Below are 27,673 nucleotides of genomic sequence, written 5' to 3'. Positions count from 1 at the left end.
CTCTCGTAGTCTCAGGAACAGATTTAAGGTGTGTGCTATGTGAGAATACTATACATGAAAGCATTAAGTACTTGGATTGGTAAACAAAGCAATTCAAAAGCCAGATAAGGGTTCACATGTTTATTTCGCCCTGTTGGTTTGGCCATTTAATTACAAAAGGATTGCAGATTCCTCTCAATTACAGAACTGATACAAAACATACTGTACGGATGTAAGCCTAGGCATATATACACGTACTGTACAAGACACCCAGGAAGTAAACATTCAGGTGGAAACTGGAGCAGGTTGACAACGTCTGAGTTGCAGAAATGACAAAGGGCAGGATTAACCATTTATTTCCCATTAAGAAGCACGATAAGGAACACAACATAGGACACACAATATAGTGGTGTACACAGATTTCAGCCTTTCCAGCTTTACCAGGGAAAAGATTCCCTGTTTTCTAGAGGGGGTTATAGTTTCTCTGAACCCGCTGCTTTACACACTGACTTTTTTTCTTAATGACACACACATTGTAAGAGATAAAGCCAGAATGCTAACCCTACAATGTGATGCGTCTAGAGAAGATCAAATTTCAGAGCATTAATGGTTTTCTTTTTATCCCGGAGAGAGGCTGTTGAGATGGCTGCACTGACACCTATTCAAGGTCAGTTCCCAGGAGGAAATGACACAGCTAGGAGGAGCTCTCTGGGACAAGAGAAGAAGAAGCAGGCTCAGAGGAATGTGAAAATCTACAGGTTGGCACTCCTTCCCACTAGATGCTAGAGGGAGACAAAAGCATCAACCACACTTTGACACCACCTGAACAACCAGACCCAGCGTTTTACTAAACCTCTAGTAAATATCCACCGTTTGTTCCAAAACGTCCCTCTCATTTAATTTATATAAAACATTTTTTTCCCATAAAATCTCAATAAAATAAAGTTGCTCTTAGTAGATATCAGGACAAAGATATTAACAAAATCGGAGTAAAAAAATCTCACAGTGAACACTGGGAACAAAAGCTGGACCGTCTCCCCCACCGCTTCCCCTCCAAAGGATTTTAACGCGTGACAAATACAGCAGCTGGAACAGAAGACAGGTCCGAGGATCTGAGCTTCAAGCTTTATCGAGTTTCCTTTACTGCGCTTTGTAAGAAAATGCTGTTAGTGAAACTAAATCAAGCAGAGACGCTACACAGCCGAACAACTTCCTCTATCATCTGGAACTGTTGTCATTTAATGTTATCAAAATATTTGAAACCCAATTGGAAACTTTAACATTTTACCTTCATTTTGGTGGAATAATTCATTTTCTGATTCTTAATTATGTAATTAAAGCAGCATTATTTTGATAGGTTTAGCCTCAGTAGAGGAGTTTGCTCACATTACAGATAGAAGCACAGACGACATGTGGAGGAGTCTGTCTGAGGAGACTATAAACCCTTGAAGAGATTAGTTAAATCTCACACTGGAATTCTGAAAATAAATCATGGAAATGTCTGAAAACACGAAAAGGAATGTGACCCTCGTCTTCCTGCACCGCAGCGACTCAAACTGGGACTCTAACAAGGACGTGTTGTCTGTTGACTACCTAATGTCGGCATCTGACACACAGTAGAACACTCAAAAACCTTAAATCATTGATGCAACAATCATAAAAAAGAAAACCTTGGTCATATGGTCATGGAGATTTGATTCTGCAGTCGTCCCTCCTACACATGACGGAAATTTGATGGCACTCGGAAAAGTAAACGGCTTACCCGTTTGTTCAAAAACCCACAAAACCCCCAAACTATCTTTGTCGTTCAGACTCATTCTGTCCTCTGCAGTATGTTGGCCACAGTCACATAGCAGCCCTGGACCTGTGGAGTCGTGTTCAAATGCCCAGTCACCTTTTCCCCCCCCGTCACTTTGTGCAGAGGAGTCAGTGGTATTGACCAGAAAACCGACACACACATCACAGGCATGGTCGCAATGCAATCATACCTGTGTGTGTGTGTGTGTGTGTATGTGTGTGTGTGTGAGATACAAGGGAGCATACATTGCACGTCTAGTGGCACATCTTTCTCCAGTCAGCCTGACTCAGCCATTGCCATTAGCTACCTCATCTGGACCCTTTCATTACAGAGAACTCACACGAGAGAGAAAAATAAAATCAGCTATTAGGCAAAAGTTCCCAAAAGTTCACATTACAGTACTGTTAAGTCTCATTAGATGAAACGGAAAATACAAAAAGGCAGAGAGAAAAAAGCTGACACTCAATCACCACCATTTTCAATAACTATATAGGAAAAGGTTTGTTTTTGATTAGATATATTATCATCGTTAACATCATAATTATTATGATTATTATTCATTATTATTGTCACCATTGTCATCCGTTTTTTCTTTTTTTTGTTCAGGGATCAAACGGAGTGGGGGCGGGGGGTCAGTCACTGGGAGGAAGCCTTGGTAGCTATCGTGGAGACACAGTGCTGCTGGAAGTTAGGGGACATGGCCGAGTTGCAGCCCAGTCTCTGGCGGGGGCCCTTCAGCCCGCTGTCGCCCTCTACGATCCAGGGGCTGCCGCTAGCCTCTTTTCCCAGTATGCTGCAGCAGGCGGGAGCCGGCGTGGCGGCGTTCGGTACCGTGGTAGTCACCGGCAGGCTTTTGGGCTGCTCGCTGCCCGGGGCGAAGTCCGGGTTGTGGCTCTGAAGCACGCTGGTGATGTGGTTCAGGAGGTCGTTGAAAAACTCGGGGACGCCTTCATAACCTGAGAACACCGGGGGACACCGTCAGGCCATCAAGTTTAACCGTATTGCAAACATGTTATTGGGTCATTTGTCTGTTGTGGTACCTAGTGTACAGCCCCGGAGACCACTGCAGCATTATCAGTTCCTCAGGTTTTACTATTTCTAGGTATGTCTTTGATTTAAATGATTGTTTTTTTATTGTATTCTATAAACTACTGACATATTTCTCTGTGTTGGAATTCAACAGACACTTGAATGGCTGTCATACATGTAGAGATACAGATTTAAGAAACATTTGGAGTGGTCTCTTGAATTTTTTACCAGAGCTGTATGTATATATTTTTGTATATTTACTGGTGCTATTATCATTTTGATGTACAATATTATCTTACATCCTGAAAAACAGACTAATGCAGCCATAAGTCTATGAATTTTAGATCTGAAATCCTTTTTTGTGATGTAATAAAATGGGTTAGTAGAAGATTGCAGGTCATGTTAACACAGACCTGGTCAAACAGAGGTCATGTAATGTTTACCACCAAACAACTGGTTGCACAAAAGAACTGCATTTCCTATGACAACATGCAGAAGGTCCGCTCCATAGATAAACAAAATTAAGATAAAAAGGACAGCCCACCCCTGTGTATGGGTTCACCTACCAGGGAATGCATTGATGTCGATGACGGCATGCTGGCCTGTTTGGTTGTTGATGATAACGTCGATGCCAAACAGGGACACGCCCAGCGCCTGCCGCAAAGACCTGGACAACTCTCTGATGACGTCATCGCTGGGCGGCTGAGACACACCCTCCACGTTCTCTCTCTGAGAAAATAATAAAGATTATTATCAACATAATCATAAAGAAATCAAACAGGAGAGCAGTCAGTGGCATTGTGAACGTACCGTGGTCAAGTCTGAGGAAGACTCTGGTTTGGAAACATTGTGGCTGTTGAAGAAAATGGCTTCCCGGTCTGAAAGGAGAAGGAGGAAAAAGGTGAGGTTAAATGTAAAGAGCTTTGAGTACATGCTTTCCCAGCAGCCATCTACATACAGCTCTCATTTCTGGCACTAGGTGGCAGCAGAACGTAATGAGGAAACCAGGCTTCACTAAATACATTTCTTTCCTCAGGTGTAAAGACACAGAAAGATAAGGCCACACCACCCAGATGGGAATTCCTTTAATGTTTAACCGTCTCTTCATAATCATGTCATGTTGAGTTGTCATATATGAACAAAACAGCATGTAAGTTGTGTGCCTCTGGCCTCAGAATTTCTTTCAAGCGGTGATAAATGAGACAGGATGAACTTCAGAGAGGATTGCTCCTCTTTTTCTTTGTTATCATTGCACTGATTAACTTTGGAGTGTTAGAGAGAACGATGAGGGGCGGGGGGTGAAGTAAATTCCATCACTGTCCAAATAAATATGCCCCTCTCGGCTTGTAGAGGGTCGTGGTAATGAAGTGTCAGGCCGATGGGCTTGTTCATTCCCAGACTGGATGAACAAACAGCAGTTTATGTCGACAGAAGCAGAGGCAGGAAGGCGGGATGGGACAGAACATCCCTCAATTATTTTTAAGTTCTTTCCAAACACTAACCCGTACCTCTCTTTATCTTCAGACCTCACTCTTTCATCCGGCCTTTCCCTCCACTTTACAAAACACGATGTATAGCTCCGGGCGGCCGAGCCAATCAGAACGCTGTGCAGACGCAACGCTGTGGTATGTTGCTTTATGTGTTTGACAAGGGCTGTGCTTTTTTTTCTGCTGCATCGCTCAGCATTCCAGGCTGAAAGCAACTGTTCTCTGAGCTGCGTTACACAAGGCAGAAGACTACCCTGATGGAGCTGCTGCTTTGCATGGTGGACTATACTGAATCACATGCAAATGCTGGAGAGTGTGCCAGGGGGCAACCCTATGTTCAAATCTCTATCATGACACATTTATAGGGAAAACACCGCTGCGCTTTTTTATTTTCAGCATGCACCAACAGGGCAGAACTCAATAGCACTCTGCTGCATCCCTTAAAAGGGTGAATAGGTCCAATCACAGGGACTATAAAGCCCTTTTATGAGGGCTTTTATTGGGTTCTTTGTAAGAAGCCTTGCATCTTGTACGCACGGGCCAGTGTTGCTGTCGGCAGCCCTCCCACTTCCCCACCTGTCTCTCTCCCTCCTCGCCTCTCTGTCTTCTCACCTGCAGGTCCAGCAGGGAAGTTCTTCAGTGAAGGTCTCTCCACCACGGTGTAGGAGTCTCCCACCACGAACACCTTGTAGAGCACCGCGTTGTGGTTGATGAAGCTCTGGATCACACAGGGAGGCTTCACGTCCTTCAGGTCCTCTTCACTGAAGATAATGGCCATCTGTGGACGGGAGGACACACCGTAAAGGAACATATTTGTCACAGAACAAAACTCTAGGGGCTACAGATAAACATTAGTTTTGTTATCCATTAACATGCCAATTGTTTTCAAGATTAAGGGTCTGTAAATGTGAGAAAACTGGAAGCTTGTATCTTAATTATCTTGTCTGTCCGTCCCACACCCACATATTTTGAGTTTAATAAGATGTAAATAGCAGGAAATCCACATATGTGAGGGGCTGAAAACAGCCTGTTCTGCCTTTTTTAAAGAAACATTTTTCTTTAACGATTAAACGCTTATCAAACAGTTGGCAGGTATTTCTCGATCCTCTTATTGTTGCAGCTGTAGTTAAATCCGGTCTTAGATTAATGGAGTGAGTGTGGAGGAATGAAAACTATGAGTCCTGCCTGACAGCGTATTCATTTCAGCTGACACGTGCATACACATGCTTATCTGATTGAGTTGTTTGGCCTTGTGTTAAATGACAGTCCTGTGGCAGGACAAGTGTCGCTGCTCACACAGACTGTGAAGGCTGTGAGTGACCTCTGAGTTCTGTGACCTCTCACCTCGTGGGAGTTGGTTCCATGAGCCACCCGTGTTTTGCAAACTGAGGAAAAAAGACAGACGGGGAAATACATTTAGAACGGTTACATAACTTAATGCAATACTGTGAAATCTCTGCAGGGAAACAAAACATTTCACACTTAAAAAAACAACATTGACAGTAAAAGAACTGTGAGACAGGAAGTTAGTCAACACAACCAAATTAAGCGGTTAACGTCACAATATTAGATGAAAAGGTGTTGATTTCAGTCCTCGATATCAAGCAAAAAGAGAAACCACTTACTGAAGGGGAATGTGAGTCCTTGCCTCTTGATCTGCTCCAGCACATCTGGGCTGCACTCAGTGTTCAGGACCATGAAGGGAGGAGAGCAGATCCTTTCGTCTAATAAAAAGAAAAGGAAAGAAGGTGCATAAGCATGAGCAAAGTTAGAGACTTAGAAGGTCTTGGTGTTTCAGATTAACAGTAACAAATTATGGAGATGGAAATTTCCCTTGGAATAAAATAAATAAAAGCCTCATCGACTATCAATTTACAATTTACAACTTTGACAGTCCATTAAATCACATAATAAACAGTATGTGTAAGTAGACATAAAGAGAGAATCTGTGTAGAAAGTGTAAGTGATTTTTGTTCCATGATAGAAGAAGAGATCCTGAAATGCTGCTCTTAAGGCTATTTGTTCTGTAACAAAAAGATAAAAGGGCAGCACCCTTGACTTTAGTTTAAGAAAAAAGGCGTTAGACCTGTTCCACAAGGGAAGCAGATCCGTCTCTATCATATGCAGATGCACCTCATTTCATTCGGTCCAAAGAAATGATATATTTATATTCCATCCTTGTGATGGTTTAGACAACAAACACATCAGAGGCCATCTGAGGCCCTGGGGGACAAATGACTCCTGTTCAAATAAATAAAGCAGAGAGCTGCCAGGCCCTTCTGCTCCACACACACACACACACACACACACACACACACACACACACACACACACACACACACACACACACACACACACACACACACACACACACACACACACACACACACACACACACACACACACACACACACACACACACACACACACACACACACACACACACACACACACACACACACACACACACACACACACAAAAGTGCTGAAATACAGGAAGACACAACCTCATGAGGAACTACAGGCAAGTCAAACCAGTTGAGGACATTACCCAGTCATCAGATACAGCACCTGACTAACAGGCGTGATTGATCACTCATGCCTAAACCGCAAACAATGCAGGGGCAATCAGAAGATACAAAATGTCAGCCAAGCCTTAATTAAACGTAAATTAGGCCAGGACTGACTCAGCCTCTCCACCGTGTTTTTACATCACACCATGTTTGTTTACATAATATTTTCACATCATATCCTGTAGCAGCAGGTCGGTCAGTTCCGATAAGAGGGAAAATAACAAACATCCTGCAGCTCCGTCACACTGCTCCATATCGTGGCTCAGGATGCATCTATATTAATGTTCTGCCTTCGGTAATTTCCGCCCCACAGTAGGTACATTGGGGGTGATAAGGCAGCCGGTACCAGATATCAACACAGGAAATCAGTGAGGGGGGCCAAACCAAGAGCTGGCAAATTGCTAATGACAAAAACACAATGGGAACACGCCGGTCTTTGTGAGCCGTGGGGCTCCGCAGCGGCAGGGCTCTCTGCTCCCGCTACTGCTGAGGTCAGGGCAATCTCATTTGCCTACATTAGCTCCAGTGCTGAACTCTGGGTGTGCACTGGGCCCCACACACACCCACAGCTCCCACAGCAGCCACATAGTGTACACACACACACACACACACACACACACACACACACACACACACACACACACACACACACACACACACACACACACACACACACACACACACACACACACACACACACACACACACACACACACACACACACACACACACACACACACACACACACACACACACACACAGTATTGCACAAGGCAAAAGAGAAAGCCTGAATGTTACCACAGACAAATACTGTGACATTAAACTGCAGGAAAACCTGGAATAAGGATGATAAGAGCCACTAGGTAGCCCTATCATTAAGGATAATTGCAGCTTATTGTTGTAGCTTTGGCCATCATCCACTTTGGTAATTATAGCAAAAAAGTAAAGTAATTCTCTAAGCAGAAGAGCCACAAAACAATTTGAAGATGGGACATTTAGTTCTGGGAAATTATAATGTATCTTGCATGGTATTGAATAATGTAATATGTAATCAAATACCATTAATTGGCATCAGCCAGAGTTCTTCAAAGAAGTCCAACAGGACAACAAATGTGTGTCAGGGGAAACAGCCAGGACAGTCAAACTCATCTCAGAGGGAGATTTCCCTTTCCACTGCTTAGAATCGATGGCAGTGTAACTTATTTCTTAGATTTAAATGATGTTATTGATTATTCTTGATGACCACCTCTACAGCAATAAGACCCGACCCATTATAATGTGGAGTCAGAAATCCTTTATTAGTCCCACAATAAAGGATTTCTGATTCCACATTATATGGGTGGGGTCTTATTGCTGGAATAACCCCTCATGTGTTTACCTTGTTGTTGTGCCTTCCAGCTTAAGTTGCTCCGCTGCAGCTCAACATGTGCTTTCACCACTTTGTGCACAACTAATTCCCTAATAGGAACACTTGTTTTCCCCACCAAAAAGGAATAAATCGGCATGATAATTTGATCCAGCACAGTTCGAATGTTTCTATTTTTGCTGTAACATGACAGATGGACACAATACTCCTATTCTCTCTCACAGGCAGACACTTGTTCTGTGCTCAATAACCTTTCCATCTGCTGGGTTTGTTCCAGTCACTTTTGGGAATGGGAAGACTGAAGGGTTACCCATCAGTCATCTGTGTTCCTGGTACAGCCACGCTGAGCATGCTGCTGTTATTTTACGAGGACAGGAATAGCAGCAAAATGTTTTTCAGAAAACAGTCTGTTGGAGAAAATATCCCCATTACATTACATCACCGAGTTCCCAAAGACTGATGTCGCTGAAATGTTGTCAAACAAAAAAAAACAAAACATCAAGACTGTCAGACGGAAAACATTTCGAGCTCCAAGTTAAGGATTTATAATAAAGAGACCGGGAAATGCAGGATAAGCGAACGTGGCCAAGTTTGTAATAGCGTGCATGCTTGGCTCTGGTCGACACTTTAGGGATAAGGGGGTGAAGGGGAGGATCAATCTCGGACTCTGTCTAAACAGTGCATGCTCACAGCAGACCCAGCGGAGCCGAGGACGACGTTTACGGGACACTTTTTAAATGTCATTATCCTGTTACGCTGCTGTTTTTGTTCTTCATTTATCTCACCGGGACATCCGCTGCATACCCATGTCCTGTCTCTCTTAACATCATATGCATGCGTGAAAATAAATAACTAAACTCCAAACTTATAGGCAATGAATGCCAGAGAAAAAGGCCCTTATACTCCCTCTGGTTTTTTGCCTGTGGTGCATTAAGCTTTATAAAGTGCCGTGTTGTTTAGGTGGAAGTCTGAACTCTCTGGTTGCTATTTAGAGCTTTGTTTCCTAGAAACCTCAGCATCCTCTCTTGCTGCGCCCCCCCCCTCCCCTCACTGAGGCAAAGCAGTAGGATTTCCAATATTTCAAATTGAACTCCAAACACGGCTATGCTCGGAGAGTGATGCACTTTCCAATATATACAGTAAGAGGCTTACGCTCCAATAACAATTAAGAGTTGATGAATGAATACAAATGTTCTCATAAAAAGGTAAGTCCTATTTTGATGAGATATTAAAGGAGTGTCATATATACCTGACACGCTTTTTTATTCCAGCTGCCGCCTGAGTGTTGTGGTGCTAAAGTGTCTCTTGTGTTTGTCTTTCACAGGCCGTGACTTAATGAAATATTGATCACTTGCATAAATGGGAAACTTGTTCTCTTTGGTCCTTGCACAGGGCCTTCACCCAGTGTGAGTAATATAAGAGCAAACCCAGAACAGTTACAATTTGATCCCGAGGAATCCCAGTTGTTGTCACGATAATTCTTATATCCTAAGCTGCAGAGAAATAAGCTCAACACATTGAGAGAGAATTTGCTTTATCGCAGGGTTCACTTGACGACCGTTTCTGTCTATAAAAACAGTCCAAGATAACACAACTCAAGAATACACAGGAACCAGTGAGTTCCACTCAGTCAGATAAACAGTTACCTTTCTCTGGCTCATAGGAAACACAAAATAAAGTGGGACAACAGAGCAGTGCCAAAGATTTAACAAGCACAACTATGAATCACTGATCCATTAGTGCTCACGTGTCCCTTGTCTGGATATTTTCTATTAAACATAACATTTAAATGGGACACAATTCTTGAACTTTATATTGAATTAAATGGAGTATCACAGCTAAATGTATCGTGACTCATATATTTTAACACCAAGAGCTTACTTGTGGTAAAATAAGGTTTCCAGAGAAAGCACAAGCTCATCTCAAGTGCTTCCTCCAATTGAGAATTGAGAACTGAGTCATGCAGACTGTGAAGCATGGCGGCCTTTTAGCACTGGGTTGCCTTGGCAGCTGCTCTTGGACTCCATGGCCTCTGCTGATAAGGAGGAGGAAGTGGCTTTGCCTAAGAAAGCAAGGTGGACTTTCCCCACGCTCAGCCACTATTTTACTCTGACGCCAGCCCATTTTTCTCAGTTATTTTCTGTCTGAGGAAAGTGCATTTATCCCCAGTCCTTTGGGAGGTGTGGTGTAAGATTATAATGACTTACACTCCATGCGTGTGTCTAAACCCACCACAATTGTCAGGGAGGTTTGGTATGCAGGCCTAACTGAGAGCAGAGAGCACCACTTGCATTAATGGAGGCAGAGTGCTGAGAGAAAAGAAGCTTCCTATAAATTCAGCCAGTAATCCATCTTCCTCTTCAGACCTGATACAAACAGTAAGAGGGAATGCTGCAGATTATACCCTCTGTTACATAACAGCCATCACGTCTGTTTGGATAAAAAGATGTCTTCTTGTGTTGCTATTTTAAGAAACCAATGGCACTGCGGACATGCTGAAACGCCTCTGATCTGCTACTCTGACTGTGGTCGCTCCTAGCATGCTGTCTGTGAAGTAATTGTTAAAAGGTTTACGTTCCCTGCCTTGTATGGGGTTCAGAGAAATGTGGATGAGTCACAGGTGTGTTTACAGTGTGTGTGGGTAGGGAATGTGCTCCAGCCGTCATTGCATTTCTGCGCCTCCAGCCAAAAGATTTCTCCTGCTGAATAGTTTATGGCATCAGTGACAGAAGAAGGTGTTGGACTGGCTCGGAGGCAAGTTCAGATCCATCAGTGACAAACCTGCACCGAGCCAAGTTTATATAGGGTTCAGGCAGGGGGGGAAATGGAGGAGAGGAGTTATTATATCAGCATAGCACCCTGCCGGCACGAATTAAACATCTGCTCGGAAGCATGGAGTAACATAATTCAAGAGCGAGGCGACAGGGCCGTCGTATGTTATCTATGTTTCCCTTCTGGAAGCAAAGAGGAAAGACAGAGAACCCGCAGTTAGCACGACACTTTCCCTTCAATAACATCACACATGTTACGTAAGATAGGAGACCGTCCTTGGTATAAACAGTTCCTTTATTGTTTTAGACAACTTCTCCTTTATATAGGGCTGTGATAGTAGCAGGGACACTAATGGTGTTTACCTTACCCGAACCAATGACACACTGGGTATTGACCGTATACACAGGGCAAGAGCTTGGCCACACGGCAAAGCGACACAGCAGAAAACACCTAGTTGTCAGTTTTGAAGCTAGCTAAAAAAAACCTAATGGAAAAGTCCAGCAGTAAATTCTAGTTTTTTTACATTTACTTTTTGTTGAAACTGTTTTCATATTTCATCTGTTTTGATAAAGAAATGGTGGACACAATATTAGAAACGTGTATCAGACAACTACTGTAGGATTGTTGAAGCAGCTAATTGTTAAGACAGGATTATTTTAATTATTATAATTTTTTTAAGTTATTTTTTGGGGGCTTTTTGCCTTTAATCGGATAGGACAGTGGAGATTGACAGGAAAGTGGGAGAGAGAGTCGGGGTGGGGTCGGGAATCGAACCCGGGTCGCCGGCGTACGGTGCAGGTGCCCCAGCCAGTTGCGCCACGGCCGGGGCCAAGGCAGGATTATTTTAATGTACATGTACCTATTAAAGCGTGTGGATTCACATGTCTTCTGAAATAGGTGGTGCCGAAGCTTAGCGACGTAGTGACTACTTGCGCTGTCCGTCGCTAACCAGAGAATATGTTAATGAGGTTATAGTGGAGCAGATAATTGAAGATTGATATCAACAAGGGGGACATCTTACCTTGCATACAGCTCTCTATCCTGTGGATGAGCTGGTAGGACTTGCAGCGGTCCAGCAGCGTTCGGATGGCTGGCAGAGGGTCCAGGACAATGGTCTCAGGGTGGGCATCAATGTAGTCCTGAAACACAGCCATGCAAACATCTTAGTTTTGTTTACATTACTTTGGTTTGTATTTAGAAAAAAAAACATTACAGAAATACTAAACAAAAGTCTCACACCCGATTTGGTTACAACCACTATCCAAAAAACAAATACTGCTAAACATTCATAATTCCAAAATTAAATGATGGGTTTTGGTCATATATGTGCTATCTGAGGACGTTTTCATTGGCTCTGAGAATATCGAAGGGTCTTTTTCTCCATTTTATAAAACACTCACAATGAATCAATTCATCATATTTATAATTAATCAATAATAAAAATAAGGGTGTGTATTAGTACATCAATATGATAAAAGGGGGTCTCCACACCCCAAGGGAACACTATGACAAACACAAAAATACATTCAGACAGATTAGAAATGTAAAACAAATATTTTGAAGGAGGCTTACTATAAATACAAACAGAGTTGAAGGGTCAACATTCCTCACTCTGTGCACATGTGAGCCAGAAACAGCATGAGATGCCAGCGGGGGTGTGTGTGTAGGTTACATCACTTCATCTCATTCAGCATGGCCGGCTGTTAGGTCAGCGTGAGGTTTGCTTTTTTACATAACTGCACTCCCCTTCCTTTCTCTCGTTGGCTCTCCTCTGGCTCTGTCCCCGCACCACCTCCTCTCCACTTTGCAGCCCTCCATGCCCTCCACATTTCCAACCCTGCTCTGTGGATTTCCCTGCCAACCGTCCCTTCCCAGCAATGTTTTACTGACTCACAAACTGTCAGGTGGAGATGGCTGACCCGCACATCACACAAACAGCCTACCTGCTCCACAGCTCTACTGTCATGAAGGTTTTGCATTATATTAAACACACGCGGAAATGCGAGACATCAAGAAGAGGGTAAAAGGAAAAAACCTCATATTTGCAAACGGACTCTTGGGCACACATTGATGCATGCAGTGTAAAAGAAATGCCATGGAAAACCCATCTGCAGGATTTGCCAGGGTCTTACAAGCAATGCTGACCAAAGCCTGTCGAGCGATTATGCAAGTCAAACATGCTTCCGCAAAAAAATATAATCCAAACTAATCTCCAAGAAGTTTAGAGGAATACTCTGCTGATAAGGACCGTCAAGTGCTGATTTGTGCATCCCAGAAGAAGGATCACATTAAACACAGGCGAGAGGGGGAGGTGAGATTGAGAGGAGCACTGGTGAACAGGTGTGAAGAGAGAGAAAGAGCCAGACGTATGTCAGTGTGGGTGTGAGAGCGTGGGCGTTAAGGCTGCACATTTTCTTTCAGTTTTTCCAGAAGGAATTTGTTTCCACAGAGGAAATAAATAAATGATTGGAATCTCAGAGAATATGGTCAGCAGAGGACCTAGCTGTAGCTACTGGCTGTAAACCATGTCTGTGCACCTCAGAACCACCATAAACCTGAAATTGGATTATCAATTTTACCACTTACATGAACCACAACCAACCAGATGGGTGTGATTTACCAGCTTAGGTGACATATGCTCTGGACCATGGAGAGGCACAATAAACTGATACGTTTATTATGTTTAAAGCAAACCTTAGCAAACTAATAAAACCACGGCCGTAATCATGCAACTCTAAAATCACGTCAATATTCGTCCCAGGTCCGCTGTCTGCTCACAACTCAGGCTGCTGAATCACCCGAGCACATCCCAGCCTGACATTTTGTTTCAAATAAAGAAGTATTTAGGAGAGGAGCCTCCACCACACTAAAGGGTATTTATAATCACAGCTGGGTCCTATTAGAAATGCACCAGCGCTTATATCTCAACACAAATGTAATCAGATGACAGCTGGATTCAGGTAAATGACCAGAACTACAGAGGAGTGAGCCACAAAGCTGTGATGTTGATTTAACAGCTGATACTTGATCCACTAGTCATCTACAGTCATAGGTTTGAATTGGTGAGTGGAAGGAATGACACTGTTGGACTAAAGCTAAACGTTCAACTTCACTTAGGGCGCCACAAACAACAGTTCCCTCTGCTGCTTAGCCGTGGGAGAAATATTTGTGTCAGTTCACATTACTGGCGACGCTCAGCCCAAACGAGCTGAATTATGATAATATGAGAACAGTTTGACACAGTTGAGTTTTATTGAGAACAGGGAAAGAAGACAAAATGTGGCATGTGTCTTCAGGTGTTGGAGAAGAAGCCACAAAGCCAGTCAAAGTATAGCGACCCCCGATTACAAAGCACCTAGAATATAAGGGCAGAGCTAAATGGTGATTCCTGATGAACCGGATTCAAATAGGTTTTTGTTTATCACTACTAAACAGGTCCTAAGCACATTCCTGGGGCATAAAAGAGCAGAGCACTGAACTAGAAAATAATGTAATTGGAAAAGTTCAAATATGTCAACAGGTCAGCACCGTTTTTGGGCGAGAACTGCTACAATTAGGGCTGTGCAGTTACCACTGTTGTTCTAAACCAAGAGCCTTTCAACTACGGATATATATTTTTTATAAATGTGATAAATGATTTGTCTTTAAATGTGAGGAAATGGTAAAAAAAAAAATGCACATCATAACCGATGGAACTTATTCAAATAGCTTGTTTTGACACAAAGTGAAAAGAAAAAAAGGACGACGACAAGTGTTAAAAAGCACAATCAAATAAGTGGTATTTCATCGAAAATGTTTAATCAAATATAACACTTGTATTTATTACTTGTCTATGAGTGTGCCTGTGTTATGCGCCAAGCGTAGGGGTCAAAGTTCACCTCCATTGTGTCATTTTCCACAGCCACCATTGTTTCCATCTGAGAAGGTGGGGATGAATTCTTTCTAAAGCGCTTCTTTGTCACACAGACCTTTACAAAAAACAAGGTGTGTGCATGTGCTTCACTATGACCTAGAGTGCCATAAAACTGTGCAAATGCAGCCAGATGTAACATATTGACCTGTTAAGTGATTGCTCCACACTGACTTCCTGTTTGTCTTTCCTAATTGAACAGCCAGGTACAGGCTGACAGGATTACGTGTCGTTGATCACCATTAGCTTCTCTGACTCATTTAGACACACACACACAAGAGACAGAGAGACAGAGAGCGACAGAGAGAGAGACAGAGAGACAGAGAGACAGAGAGAGAGAGAGAGAGAGAGAGAGAGAGAGAGAGAGAGAGAGAGAGAGAGAGAGAGAGACCGAGTGTGAGCCGGTGGACTGAAATTAATTTTAACACCCTCTATAACACTGCTGGATTATAGAGTACACAGACACACACACTTTCATACACGTTTTCCTGAAGTGTGTTCAGAGCGCATGATTTGGAGCTGTGACCTGCTGTCTAAGTGAGATTGTTCTCACTTCAGGAAGTACAGGAAATCTCTCCAATAACTTTTCGTTAAAGCATGCAGGTTTTAGAGTGTGAGTCTATAATTGTAAGCTCAAATTAAGCTGCTTTATGTTCCTGGTGCTATGTTAAGACTCTTTGACCTTTCTGTCAGGTTCCTGGATTTGGAAAATGTATAGCAGGATAAACATTAAAGTCTGTCATCCATAAATGTACTGCCTGGTGCAACGCTGCTGTTAGCTATGGACAATGCTAACCAGAGCCTATTCACTCTTATCTTCATTTCATTTCATCTATTTTAAATTCTGGTTTGATGGGACCTGGATATTATTTATCATTATTGATGTCAAATGCAAATCACAATGTGTTATCAAATTAAGATTTTACACTTCTATACATCCCCTTATACTCTGGGTCTGAAACGAGAGAAGACCAAAGAGACATACCTGTACTCTCTGCACCAGCAGCACGGCCTGCGAATCGTTCTGGTCTGCCTCCAGGATGAGGTCGGTCAGTTTGTGGATGATGACGTCCAGCGGACCCTGCTCCTCCAGAGGCTGGCTGAGGTCCAGCTGCAAAGGAGGAAAGCCATGAGTCAAAGGTTATTGTGCGGAAGCTTCTCCACTAAGGTATTCATTTATCACATTATGAATGGTTTACCAAAACAGTCATCCAAAAATAGCCATGTGGTTTTTTATTCTTGAAAACAGCCAAGAGCCTCCTAGCTGCAAAGCGTTACATTTGGCCAATGACTCAGATAAAGCTGCAGCATTACATCAGCTTTATTAAAAAGGGGAATAGTATTTGATTGATTTATTGACAATGAGTCTTAAAAGAAGGTGACACGATGGCACCAGTATACCTCATACAAATCTAAATGTTCCCTCAAAGTATTGTTGCTGTTTAGCCAAACCACATCCATCTCATTTGCACGCAGAAAAAATGCAAGAGGGAAGGTAGGGAACAAGAAGTACAAGCACCAGTTCACTAGCAGATAAACGGACTACTTATTTTGGAAAATCATCAATCTGCTATTGTACAATTTATTTATACTCCCAGTCCGTCTAATTTCTGCAGTAAAAGGTCATCTCTCCACCCATCTCATAACTCTACTCTAGTAAACAAACATTCATTTTCCTTTCTTCCTCTCTGGTTATAAAAGTGCATCAGGGACTGAATCTAAATCACTTTCTGCCTTATTTATATCTCCAGCTTTGGTGCAGCCGGAGTTTATGTTGCATTTGTTTTGAATTACAACAACAGGATTTATTTTTGGTGCCATATATTTTACTATAAGTTAGAAACTTTCTCCCCCTCTGGCCAGACCTCCAGTCTCGCTGAGCATGGTCGACAGCCTCTGAGAAAACGCTAAATTAGCATGCGTTTGAAGTTTACTGCAGCTGAAAGACTGACTGCCCTGGCCAAGTAGTTCACAAGTAGTCAAAGCTGCTCTCCAAGTGTGATAAGACTTATGTAGGTCAGCGCTTGCACAGACATACACACAAACACGTAGCAACATTACATGAGATAGAAGAGCGATGCTCGGCTTAAGCAACCAACGTTAAGTCTTCTGCTGAGGAAATTACCATGTCTAATTCACAAGAGGCCCAGATTCTGGCTGAATCTGTCCAATGTGTTGCTCAAAAGTGGGTTGTGAGAGGCTGGTGTGAGAAAACTTAAAAGTTAGAACGATCCAAGCCTGCTTGGAGTTATGGCTGTTTTCCCCACTGTGTAGTTGGTGCTACATTAAGGACCTTTTGAGTGTAGAGGCAGAGTTGTGTGAAAGAAGGACAAACTATTAGGCAGACAAAGCAGCCTCAAAACGTGGCTAAGCATAATACCCTGAAAAAGGTCTTATGGGTGAAAGTACATTTTGAGACAAACTAACCTCAAGCCATGTGTTTCCTAACAGAAGTAACACAACTGTAGCATTATACCAAAGGCACTGTGACAAATAATTATGCAGCCCGGTAAATGTCAAATGAAATGATGGGACTAATAGACACTGAAACTAAAATCAGATCAATCGCAGTAACATTGCACTGACTTGATGGTGTCTAATAGAGCTCATTGAGTAGGTTCGGGGCTGCTGTTGGGTAATATAAACTATTTGCATTACAGTAACTCAGTATCTTATCAGCAAATGGGGATCACCTAATCATTAGAGACAAAAGACAATGAGGCAAAACCTCTGCCAATAAGCCAGAGCCAGGCAGGAACCCTCTGTGCTTTGTGCCGTCTAGATAGTACGCAAACTGAGAGCGACACACCTTAGTCACACTGTTGTGGATCAATGAAGAACTGTAAAACTGTACAGACTTTCAGTTGGTTTAGGGCTGGCCGCAGTCAAACTGTCAGTAAAGATAACATTACCTGGTTAATAATTGTGAGAATGATGATGGTAGATGACTAATTAGCTTACCCTTGGTCCTCCCCAGACGAGTAAATTGCACAGTGTAAACCTGGTAAATATCAGATGATTTATCTACTGTATTCTTGGCACGGATGTATCAAAAGGAACAACATGTACAGCTGTGAAGGGCAGGCACAATTTATACTACACATCATTAAGTATGTGCACGCTATGCTAACATGCAAAGAAATACCAACACGCCTTCCAATGTGGAAGTCAAGCAGCATGCCTTCAAGAGCTCATTATGCTACATCAACAGGGCATGTCTTTCCCTGCCCATCTTAACACTTCAGGATCTCATTCTGCTCCGCGCTCCATTCCTGCTGCCAGTAGAAACACGTCCTTTAGCACGAAAACAATGTGCCAACGAGCGCTCCAAAAAAATGTATACAAGGCAGAGTCGCTCTAGCAATGAAACTGACACAGACAACATTTCCAAATTCAGTGCAGATCTGTATTTTTGTGGTTAAGGGAGGGCAGCCTTAAGGTGTGGACAATATGGCTCAAATGTTTGATCAGCATATGTCCATTTTGGATACATCCATAATCAGAGACGTGCTAATTCTCTTTGCCAAGATAATAATTAATAAGAAGCAGAAGCTAGAAGACAGCGGCTATGAGACACTTAATAACCAGGTCCACCAGTAGGTGTTATGTAACAATTCATTAGAATCAACCTGTATTATAACAATACCTAAAGTGGAAATGTAAAGCACAGGTTTTCATCAAACAAACTGCAGACGCTTTTGTGAATCACTGTTCGGACGCCCAGATGGTTTATCAGGAGTCATGTGGTGGACGGAGGTGTGGTATATGGCAGATGCATAAAACAAAAACAGGCTGGCATGACCTAAATAGCACAGACTTAGTAAGGAAACACCATAAAAACGTCTTGTCACCTGTGGATAAACTATTACTGGGTTAACAGTGGTGGTGACAGGGCCTCAGCAGAGATGGGGTTACTTGTCTGTCTAGCAAGCCCTGTCAGTGTGGCAGAGCCCGGTGTCTGTACACCAGTGAGGCATGGCTTTAAATCTTTTGGTTACACAACACAGAGGGCCCATCTACAGGCTGGCCCCTGCACAAAACAGGACTAGACATCACGGGGGTCAACACCCACTGGCAAAGACACATCACAGAGGATGAAGCTCTCGTCTCCTCATGCGTAGACAGAATGACCCCGCTTTGGAGCTCATCCAAAAACCCACTGATGTTCTGCTAAATGCTAAAAGCAGAAATGTCAGCTGACGTCTGTGCACATCCCTCTGGGACTCAGTAAGGGGACATGGTATTGATGGACAGCATAGAAAACACGCTTAGATGCTGGAGGTCAGGGACAATACATTTCAGCTTTGATGTCGCTTCATGGTGGCCGGCGCTAAGCCCCAGGGAAAGCCAAGATTTTGGGCAAACAGAGGTTGACATTTTCACTTCAGTTTTTGACATAATTGTGTACATGTATGGTAACACTGAATTATTTTCAGCAGTACTTTGTCACTGCTGTTTTGCCATAGATCATCCTTCATGTCTCTGTCTAGTTGCCCTCAGCTGGATCTCAGCTCACCTGGCTTTTGCTTTGTTGTCAGACTTGCCCACAGTGCAGACAGACATGTGATGAATGATTTATATGGTATGAGGTGCAGCACTCCACACCCTTGTGTAAGAGAAACATAGGTGTCGTAGAAAGATGATGGCTGCTAGCCACACCTCTCATCGTGTACAAGACTAAACATGAGAAGGGATGACTGTGTGTCTTCATATGGAGGGTCAACCTGGAGCTCATGAGGCTAATGGCCGTCCACTCAGCATCCCTGGTCCCCTGGCTGATTATGTTGAGCACTGGAAGCCTATGGGGCAACTGCCTTTCAGCGTTTATCAATTAATGCACTTGAGTATTCATTAAAAACATGGACTAAATATTTAATTAACCTTTAATAAAAGCTGTGAGCTAGCTTTTATTAAAATGCATTTGTGGCAGCAGGATGAGTAATTGTAGAGGAAAAATGACTTCTTAGGAAAAGAGTCTTCTACAAGGTCTATGAAAGAATTAGCTTTCAGTGAAGTCACAGTGAAATCCTCTTTGTCAAATTGATTAATATCATCTTTACCCTGGTTTCAAGACTCCTAAAACACCAATATATATAGTAATCACAAAAACTGACCACCAGTCAACTTTCTTTGGAGGGTGGTGGTGCACTGTAGATCAATAAATACCATCTAAAGATAATCTCTATTCGTCACGCTCCACAAATTCAATATGTGGGTGGGATACAGTTAGTATGCCTTCAATTCCTAGCAAGCACTCCATATATTAAACAGAAAAAGTAACTCAATAACTTTCTAAGGACAGCCCACTCAAACGCTGTCCATTTGCCGTGACGGGTTCTCTCTCATACAGCGAATATTGGCTCACGTGAGGCCGAGCCTGGCAAGTTAAACTCATCCGCCCTGTGACCAGGGGGGATAGCTATCATGAGCTCCAGGCTAAGGGGTCAGTATTGATGAGCTGCTGCAAAATCATTTGGATGAGGGAGTGCAAGCATTGGGAGATTAGAAGAAGGGACAAGGTGAGCGTGATAATGGGGTACTTAAAAATAGAGCCAGAGAGGAAAGATGCTAGAGGCTAAAGGAGCAATCATGTAAAGTCAAACTAAAGTGCCATCTGTTCCTTTTCACTTCTGTCAGTCCTGATGGGTAATGTAGATGGTTTCCCACACTACAAATGGAAATACAAAATGAGCTCCCTAGGGCTGCCAGATTTAGCGAAGATCTGTTCACACAGGATGACGTCATAACCACTGGCAACCCTCTGGAGGATCCAACATCTAGTGGCTAATCACATAGATGCTAGGTGGTGGTTCAATATGAAATATATATATCATTAAATAAATATTCCCTTGACTCCAACAGACAAGTATTTTCTTTAATCTTCAGATCGTTTTCTAGATGATCAGTTACTTATCTTGTTTAAGGTGTCAGAAAAATGAACAATTATGGTTTAAGCTCTAGTTTGCAACCGTTATTCTAAGAACTCTGTGTTTTCTGCATACACAAATTAAGTGAAATAGCTTTTAATGATGCATAGGTAATCAATTTGGACTCATGGTTTAATCTGCCAGAAAAATGCATACGATTAGTTGATCCTTGGATAACCAAGGCTGAGTTGTTATCATCAGTGAGTCAGACCACAGGGACAAGGTTAGGTGATTCAAATGGCTGCAGGAGATACATATGCAGCTATGTTCTACCACAGCCTTCGAGGGAAGGTTAAATAGACAACAGGAAACAGCAACACTCCCACCGACCATTGAAGCTCTTAAATGAATAAAACATAGATTACGCTGTGAACATGAACACCTAATCTGCAATGAAACACATTTTTCATTTTGAAGCAATAGTAGTGCCAGACCAGTTTTAGGGTTGTGTAACGTACCAATGGCTTCCTTTCCCCTGACATCCCTTTCTGCTCCATCCTTATCACTCTGATCTCTGACTCGTCTTGGTCGAAGTTTAATTCATTAATGCATTCAATTACTTTCTCAATGTGGAAATTTTTCTTCAGTTTTGTTCAGATTGGGCTTAAAACAACATAACATAATTACAAATACATTATAGCATAGAATATTAAACACAGAAAAACACACACATAATCGGGCATTAGAAACTGCTTCAGTGATTGCACAATAACAGTCGAAGGAAAGGTCTAGGGAATGCTGGGCTCAAGATTCACAAGTGAAATAGGAGACGACAGCTTTGTACACAGACTTGCATAACAAGGCCAAAGCATTACAACGGCTACCATTATCTCCGCTTGTGATGTAGCCTTCACAGTGCAGGCACTGACTGGCTCTGGGTGCATCAGAGGCAACCGAGTCGCCGATGTAAATTCAGACATACCTCTGAGAGTCTGAGTAAACTGAGCATTCTTAACTAGCAGGGACAGTTAAGGGATTTGTAAAACATGGTGGTCAACAGGTAGTGCTAGAAAAAGAGTTATAATGGGGAGGGCCAGAGGGCTGTTCATGTCCCAGGGTTCCCCCGAGCTAAGAGTTTTTGAGAATCCTCTCTCCAAGGAGTGACTGAATGCTCAGTGGGAAACAAAGCCCTGCTTACTTTGGGACTATTCCCAGGACAAGGCTCTTTCTGGGTGTGCTGATAGAACAGCTAAAGGAAAAAAATAACCTCAAAGCAAAGGAAGAAAGAAAGCCCCTCCCCAAACAAGAACACATGAGACAGCATTAAAAAAGAAAAAACGGAGTAAGAGACTGAGAGAAAGGCAGGCTGCTTTCCTCCTGATTTGCAGAAAGCTATTCAACTGACAAGCACTTGTCAACACTGAGCTGGCAGGACTTAGCAACAATTGTTACTGTGCTGCTGTATGTGCCATGTTTGCTTACTCAATGCAGAGAACTGCGCCCAATATCCATTAATGACAGCCGTCTGTATTACCCCGGGGCTTGTATGCACCTGAACAGAACTCAGCAAACTCTCTTTTAATTCAGCTAAGTAATGACTGGAGATAGAAGATGTTTTGCTCTAGGGCAAATTAATAGCGTATATAGAATACATTAAGTACTCTGTCAAGAGTTGTGAATTATCATATTTCTGGGAGCTTTTTATTAAGTTTCAACCACACATAGTCGCACCTATACAGTCACAGAATGAGTAAAAAGTAGTACAGTACATTCCTCTCATGTACAACAGTCTTAAAAGAGAGGCCATATTGTACTTAGATGAATGCACCACAGCTTAACAATGAACACAGCCTTGTCTGGTAGACTTTCCCCGACAGCGTTAACCGACCGAAAAGAGTAAGACTGTATAGCAACTACATTAGATATGTAGAAGGGTTGGTCACAACTCTACCTCAAACTAACAATTAAATGCATCTCAACACATATATACATTCAAAAAATATATCAGAAAAAAAAGTGTGTTGTCCACTTACCTGAACAACTTCTATTCCTCTTTTCCTGAAAAATAAAACAAAATTAACAGTCAATTATTTTACCAAAAATAAACTGAAAGTTATTAAAAGACACTGCCATGCATCAAAGTACCCAAAATGTATTAAATGAAGGAGGATGTGTAAAAGTGTCTCAGGCACTACAGGTGGGGATGCCTGTGCTCTCTTTTCAGTGCCAGGACAAAAAAGACTCCAACACACAAGTGATGCAAAACATACATATTACTTGCACTTATAATATAAGTCTATTTGTAAAAAAACAGTTCCAAGACAGAGATAAAGTGAAGTAACTATGGGAAAGGTTTGACAATAAATAAAACAATGAACAATGAACCTGAATTATTGGCAACCAGTAGACTAGAAACTCGAGAAGTTGGCAGAGGGGACGATCATAATGTAGCAGCACTAATCTGCACACATGTGGAACCTGGACTCTTCCCTTCACCTCCAATAGCACACAGCAGTTAATAACCTGTTTCATTTACAATGCCTCAGGGCTGTAGACTATTTTCGATGAATCTGCAGATTATTAACAAGATTTATCGATTGGACTACGAATTACCCATATCAGTTGATCAAAATCCAAGATGGTGTCTGTAAAAGTCTTGTTTTGACACAAAAAACCCAGAGATATTCAGTTTCATATATTTTATTTGGGAAAAATAAGTCGATTAGTCCTCTATTTGTTGCAGGTCTACGATGAATACAAAACCAGTGCAGCAGCAGCACCACCAACAGAGCCTGTCCAGCCCAGTTGTTTTTGAGGTTACAGTCCCATGGTAACAGCAGAGCCGCCATTCACCGCTTGACAACAATGTGGATATTTAATACTGCAGCTGGCATGTTTCATGTGGTGTGAATGGGGCCTTTAGTTTCATCCCATCTCAGATATGGAGATCTTCTGCTGCACTCGTATATTGTTACACAGCCAGCAGAATGAATGGATGGAGGGGAAGACCCCGGGTGAAGCAGGCTAAGGTCACAACTTTTTGAACAGACACCTTTTGTTACACCTGTTTCTCACTCGCATACAGTATAATATATCCATAAACTGTAACCCTAAAGTCAGGTATTTATAGCTCATCATAAACAAGGCTACTGGCCTGCATAACAAGAAATGATTACAAAGTTTACAGGGTGGAGTCAAATAAGGTAAGTCAAACAGGTGAAGCCACAATACCAGTATGGGCTGTTCAAAACTTTGATCCCTCCTTCCTTTAAATCAATGCAACCAGTTGTTTACATGACAATGGGAAAGAAAGTGATACCCAACACAGACCTGAAATGACCACAATCCTCTCATCAATAGTAAATTATATCATTTGGGTGAAAGCCAACATACAAGCACACAGTGAGTGCAGCTCAACATAATCTCCTCAGTGTTGTTATCGTAGAGAGGACTTGCCCTGACATTAACCAATTCACATATTTGTACATTATCCAAAGATGCTAAGCGCAGCTGTTTAAGGGCATTGGTTGTTTTTTAAATCAGCTAGCCTATACTGTATGCGAGTCACTAGGAAGCCTCTACATGGTTGTGTGAGACCCAAGGGATACAAATATAATCCTAAGTGGCTCTGACCAGCAGGCATCCAGTAAGTCCAGCTGCACGAGACAGGCCAGAGCCTACACTGAGGCTCTCACACCGTCAGCTGCATACCACATGATGAGAGGGAGAAAACCTGTTTTAGTGCTATTGGAGTATGATACTGGCAAAATCTGTTAAGATGAAACATTTGGTTCATCTTTGATAATCAGGCCTTACATGTCATAACCCTGCACCAATCTATTTGTGAAGGAAAATCAAAGGGCATGAAATGGGATTCAAAGAGTGTGATATGAACGAAGAAACCTTTTTCTTAATAATAAGGCGTGTCATATGATGTGGGAAATATGTTAGGAAGAGGAGGACCATGAGAGAGGTTTCAGTACGTAACGAAGCATTCATGTGGTGATCAAATCCATGATACAATCACATTTACAGTCACTCTTTCTGTTTAAATGGGCTGGGACTTGTTATTATTCCTGAATAAAGGCCAGTCAATAGAATAGTTATTTTCAATCTCGTCACAAATACTACTTTTTAACATTTGGCCCCCTCCCCTCATATTACACAACCCTCTCCTGCTCTTATGGAAAAGTGGGGATAGGCAGGATGCAGGGTTAGGGACTGTTACTTGGAGATTTAACAATAGGTTAAAAATGTTTTGTGGATTACGCTTTGGTAATCTAGGTTGGCTCAACCAGGATGTTTCGTGAGGCAAAAACCCTCCAGAAAAAAATAAGGAAGCAAATGCCTGCTGTAATGCACACCGAGTGACAACACACCTGACCCGCCAGAACACACCAGAAAGACTGACGACTCGTAGCATTTTACCATTTTCCCTCACTGATGATTGTTTGTGAACAGCATAGGCAGCTAGGCAATGTTGCAACAAGTAATAAAAACTCTGCTGCCATACCTTGGAGCCTATCCCAAGTCCATTATACCAATAGTAGCTATTGTAAATCAGTGAGGGAGAGTCCACTCATCCTGAGGAAATCCATGTCCTACTATAAGAGCTAATATAAGATTTGACCTGGCCTGGAGAAGTATAAGCTACAACAAAGATAACATTCATCCATACATACATAAACATCTCATATAGCTGCCCCTCTCAAAGCTGGGGGAATAAAATCATGGCTACAGTGGGAGTACACCCTTGAACAAATTAATGTTTTGACTATGCAGCTCAACAGAAAAGTGTGTTCGTAGACAAATGAAACATCTACTACAGACACAAGGCCATGACCGTTCCCATTACAATAATTATAAAGATACTGTATTGAGCAAAGGTTAACTCTGGGGGATCGGAGCACATAATCTGGTCTAGATAAATAATCAACACGTCGGCAGAAATATATTTCCTCATTTCAAAGCATACAGTTTTAATGCTTCAGCACAAAGACATATTAACACCGGTTTTGGATGATTATCTTATTACATATATGCACTTTAGGTCACTGTCAACCCCTTTACAACTACACACTTTCCCTCCTCCCTTAGTCTCAACAGGCATTGACTTCAGACATGGCAAACAAGATCTACAACACTAATTGACTTTTGTTGTAACCACCTTCCCTGGGGCAAGATTTAGAAAAGAAGCACATCAGCTATAGGCCTTATAGTTTTGGTAAACCCTGATATTCTTAAAAGCAGACATGATCAGGGTTGTTGTGCACAAGTAGGTATTATAAAGTTCAAATGAAAAGTGTTTAGAGAGAAAAAGATGATAATATGTCCCTTTTTGCCATTGAATCACTAAGAGGAAGTGCAGTGTCTGTCACCGCACAGTTTAATACACTGGTGATGATTTTAACATATTAAATGTTTTTTCCACACATACCTGCACAAATCGGCAAAGGCCTGGAAATTCAGCTTCTTCATCTTCTTCTCGCTGAGCCAGTAGCCGACTCTCCGGCCTTTTAGGAAGGTCTGCATCTCCACTGTACTCCGGTTCCTGCTCTGGAGGTAAATGGTGTGACTGGAGGCTCAACCTGTACAGGCGAAACAACAGGAAGCAACACTATGACGTTAACCTAGCAGCAAAAGCAATGAAGATACACTGAAGTCCACCACTCGGTTTGCGTTACTAAAACACAGCCAGAAGTGGCGCTTTCTATCTTTTACTAGTGTGCCTCGTGGAGCCTAGCGCCCTCATGGTTCACATCATTTTGTTTCTAAAGGTAACACCACAGAGAGTAGTTCAGCATCAGCGAAACACACACACTGACCATTTCTGCTAACTGCTAATGTTAGCTAGCAAGCTGGGCAGTGACAGTCTGTACCGCTAACCGATGGTAACTAGGAAACGTAAGCTAGCTTGCTAACAAGGCTGAACATCGTTACATGGCTACACAGATTCACACCACTTTCTCATACTGAATGAATTAACCAATGGTGTGAAGCAAAGGCTACCTGGCTAACAGATGAACCCACTGACTGGACGGTAACTACGTCAAAAGAGGGGCAGTGTTGAGCTAGCGTTAACTAACCTGACAGTTTTAGCACAGCTCCCCCCTGAATGTGTGTCCTCTTCAGAAACTAGCTCGGATAGTTTCCCATTCTCTGTCCGTCAGGTGGAGAAGGAGAAGTTTCAAACAAGGTGACAGATGACAGGCTGAGCTGCACTCACGTTGAGATGTTCCTGGTGCTTTCTCCCTCAGTCTCTGGATTGAACTGCCTGCACACACCCAGGATCCAGGAGACTGATGCTGCCTTCACGAGCCCCTCGGAAAATACCACTCCCGACGGCCGAATCACAGCCTATCCTGATTTCACGTGGTGTCGTGCTTTCATTATCGATTAACTTGCAGTTAGAGGTGGGAGAAGTACTCAGGTCGTGTACTTAATCAAAAGTAGATGTTAGTGTAGGAATACTCCGCTACAAGTTAAAGGCCAGCATCAAAATGTTACTCAAGTGAAAGTACAAAAGCTTGAGCATCAAAATATACTTAAACTAAAAAAGTAATCAAAATCATTAAATATATTATATGTTTTAATGATAATTATTGATGCATTAATGTGCTCATCAAATCTGGTAACGGTGCAGCTAATTTTATTTGACGTTTTATACTGCAGGGTAGCTTGTGGATTTTACTCTAGGTGTAACTAAAATCTTATTTAAGTGTTGTTTATATTTCACATGATTAATCCTAATCCTAATAGCAAAGTAAATAAAGATATTAAATACAACAAATGGAAATACTCAGTTATGTACAAGTCTTTACAAAATGTACTTACTGTACACTAGAGTAAATGTGTTTAGTTACTTTACACCACTGTTTGCACAGATATGACA

At 42.3% G+C, this 27,673-nt stretch overlaps 1 protein-coding gene and 1 long non-coding RNA gene across 3 annotated transcripts; one reads left to right on the top strand and one right to left on the bottom strand.

The window, feature by feature from the left end:
* Positions 1 to 105: 105 nt before the first annotated feature.
* Positions 106 to 27,217, bottom strand: itpk1b (inositol-tetrakisphosphate 1-kinase b). 2 transcript variants are annotated; one of them, XM_063908518.1, is made up of 11 exons: positions 27,008 to 27,217; positions 26,219 to 26,369; positions 22,815 to 22,839; positions 15,900 to 16,025; positions 12,026 to 12,143; positions 5,919 to 6,017; positions 5,638 to 5,678; positions 4,906 to 5,071; positions 3,617 to 3,684; positions 3,373 to 3,535; positions 106 to 2,733 (listed from the first exon to the last, which is right to left on the bottom strand). In XM_063908518.1, exons 2-11 carry the CDS (start codon positions 26,311 to 26,313, stop codon positions 2,414 to 2,416), a joined length of 1,221 nt encoding a protein of 406 aa, XP_063764588.1. In that variant the 5' UTR covers positions 26,314 to 26,369; positions 27,008 to 27,217; the 3' UTR covers positions 106 to 2,413. The 2 variants fall into 2 exon arrangements, with proteins under 2 accessions (XP_063764588.1, XP_063764587.1); XM_063908517.1 differs by having other exon boundaries at positions 26,868 to 27,118.
* Positions 3,541 to 5,379, top strand: LOC134881292 (uncharacterized). The gene is made up of 2 exons (XR_010168030.1): positions 3,541 to 3,707; positions 4,331 to 5,379. It is a non-coding gene; the product is annotated as an uncharacterized LOC134881292 (long non-coding RNA).
* Positions 27,218 to 27,673: the final 456 nt, after the last annotated feature.

The sequence above is a fragment of the Eleginops maclovinus genome, chromosome 19 (assembly GCF_036324505.1).
Source record: "Eleginops maclovinus isolate JMC-PN-2008 ecotype Puerto Natales chromosome 19, JC_Emac_rtc_rv5, whole genome shotgun sequence".
In the NCBI taxonomy this organism is placed as follows: domain Eukaryota; kingdom Metazoa; phylum Chordata; class Actinopteri; order Perciformes; family Eleginopidae; genus Eleginops; species Eleginops maclovinus.
The sequence above is the reverse complement of the archived record's forward strand: the minus strand, read 5'-3'. Positions and strand labels throughout refer to the sequence as shown.